Source organism: Myotis davidii, unplaced genomic scaffold, assembly GCF_000327345.1.
Source record: "Myotis davidii unplaced genomic scaffold, ASM32734v1 scaffold6, whole genome shotgun sequence".
NCBI classification, from domain to species: Eukaryota; Metazoa; Chordata; class Mammalia; order Chiroptera; family Vespertilionidae; genus Myotis; species Myotis davidii.
In genome coordinates, this window is record NW_006383011.1 from 2,558,986 (window position 1) to 2,561,141 (window position 2,156).

At 37.3% G+C, this 2,156-nt stretch overlaps 1 protein-coding gene across 4 annotated transcripts in view; it reads right to left on the minus strand.

The window, feature by feature from the left end:
- The window catches only part of ACTR2 (ARP2 actin-related protein 2 homolog (yeast)), a 36,505-nt gene that overhangs the window by 16,569 nt on the left and 17,780 nt on the right, over positions 1-2,156 (minus strand). For all 4 annotated transcript variants that reach the window (XM_015557930.1, XM_006778531.2, XM_006778530.2 and 1 more), the window contains one exon: positions 1,294-1,366. In XM_015557930.1, coding sequence (XP_015413416.1) covers positions 1,294-1,366 — 73 coding nt within the window. The remainder of the gene's footprint in view (positions 1-1,293; positions 1,367-2,156) is intronic.

The window sequence follows — 2,156 nt, forward strand, 5'->3', positions numbered from 1 at the left end:
GCTCCCAGGCTGCCAGAGGGATGTCTGATTGCCAGCTTAGGCCCAATCCCCCAGAGGGTGGGCCTAAGCCAGCAGGTGGTCATCCCCCAAGGAGTCCCAGACTGTGAGAGGGCACAGGCCGGGCTGAGGGACCCCCTGCCCTCCCGAGTGCACAAATTTTTGTGCACCAGGCCTCTAGTATAAAATAAATATCAAAAATATAAGTCTTTGTTTTACTATGGTTGCAAATATCAAAAAATTTCTATATGTGACACGGCACCAGAGTTAAATTAGGGTTTTTCAAAATGCTGAAATGCTGAGCTCAAAAGGTTCGCCATCACTGTCCTAGATCATACACACTGCTGCTTAAGTGCTAGGGCTTGAGACTTAGTTAGCTCAGGTGTCACCTCCTTCAGAAACTTTCTCTAGTGTGCTGATTTAAAATGATCTGTTTCTATATCTTTTTCCAAGATAGACTAGAATTTTATATTTCAAGTGCCTCACAGACTCTGTGGCACCTATCTGACAGCCCCACAATCCTTAATGAGACCATCAGAATATAAAGAATTCTCCACGACATAACCAATATTTTATTCCCAATAGATAGGAAGGCAGGTCCTAATGGCAGTCCCAAGAAAACATAGTAGCCCCCTCCATTAAATCTACATCTCAAAAGTTAGGAAAGGATTCCCAAATGTCTACCTTCTTCTTTGTACTTATTATGTATCTGACAAGCATGCTTTTGTACTAATCTTTATTTATTTATTTACTTTAATATATTTTTATTTATTTCAGAGAAGAAGGGAGAGGGATAGAAAGATAGAAACATCAATGATGAGAGAATCATTGATAGGTTACCTCCTGCACACCTCACACTGGGGATCGAGCCTGCAAGCTGGGCATGTGCCCTGACTAGGAATCAAACCCATGACCTCCTGGTTCATAGATTGACGCTCAACCACTGAGCCATGCCAGCCGGGCTATACTAAAGTTTTTAGATCTGCTTTTTTTTTTAATCTACCAATTCTGAAGCCAAATTCCATATTCATTCTCCACTGCATAAAAATTTTTTACTTCAAAATACCCTAAAAAGGGAACATAGTACTTTTTTAAAAATTGAGAAATCTTTTTTTACTTAGGAAAATAAAATGTATTTGACAATTTTTAAAACTGAAAATATTTAAAATAAATAAATAAATATGTAAATGCTATGCTTTTCTGGGATTTACAACTTATTGAAAATCAAATTCCTTTGACATAAAACGTAATAAATATCTGCTGAATTGATTACTCTAAAAGTTAAGCTTCACCTACCTTGAGCATACAAAGTCAGAACAGCTTGGATGGCTACATACACACCAGAAAACTGGTAAGTTTCAAACATTACCTGAAAATGCAAAGAAAAAAAACAACAACAATTGTATTTAGAAGTTACATATTCTAATTATGTTTTTGGCCAAAATAGAACCAAGAAACTTAAAAGAGTCCTCCATTTACTTTAGTGCTTTTCACCTCAATTAACTTCTGCTGTCAGAGCTCCAATTTTAGGGACAGGTTTTTGGATATATACTGAGTCCCCAAGCATTTCATAAGTGCTACAAAGCAAAGATTTCGGAATGTTTTTGTTAATGGCTAATTAGAGTAAAAGAAAGCATTTTACATTTGAACAGGCCTTTCTTAATTGATGTCCTTTAAGGGAAATATTTTTTTAATTCAAAGACAAACTACCTCCAGCAGTTTAAAAGAAAAAAAGTGTCAGTAAAATAGTAGAGCAGAGCCCAGTAGGAGGGACATGTTGGAGGCAGCTGACCAATGGTTTATTTTTTATCAATGATTCTTATCATTGATGTTTCTATGCCTCTCCCTCTCCCTCTGTGAAATCAATCAAAATATATTTTTTAACCCTAACCGGTTTGGCTCAGTGGATTGAGCATCGGCCTCCGGACTAAAGGGTCCCAGGCTTGATTCTGGTCAAGGGCATGTACCTTGGTTGCGGGCACATCCCCAGTAGGGGATGTGCAAGAGACAGCTGATCGATGTTTCTCTCTCATCGATGTTTCTAACTCTCTATCCCTCTCCCTTCCTCTCTGTAAAAAATAATAGTAATAATTATATATATATAGATAGATATAGATATATATAGATATATATGTACATTTTTCTCCCCATTTATCAGG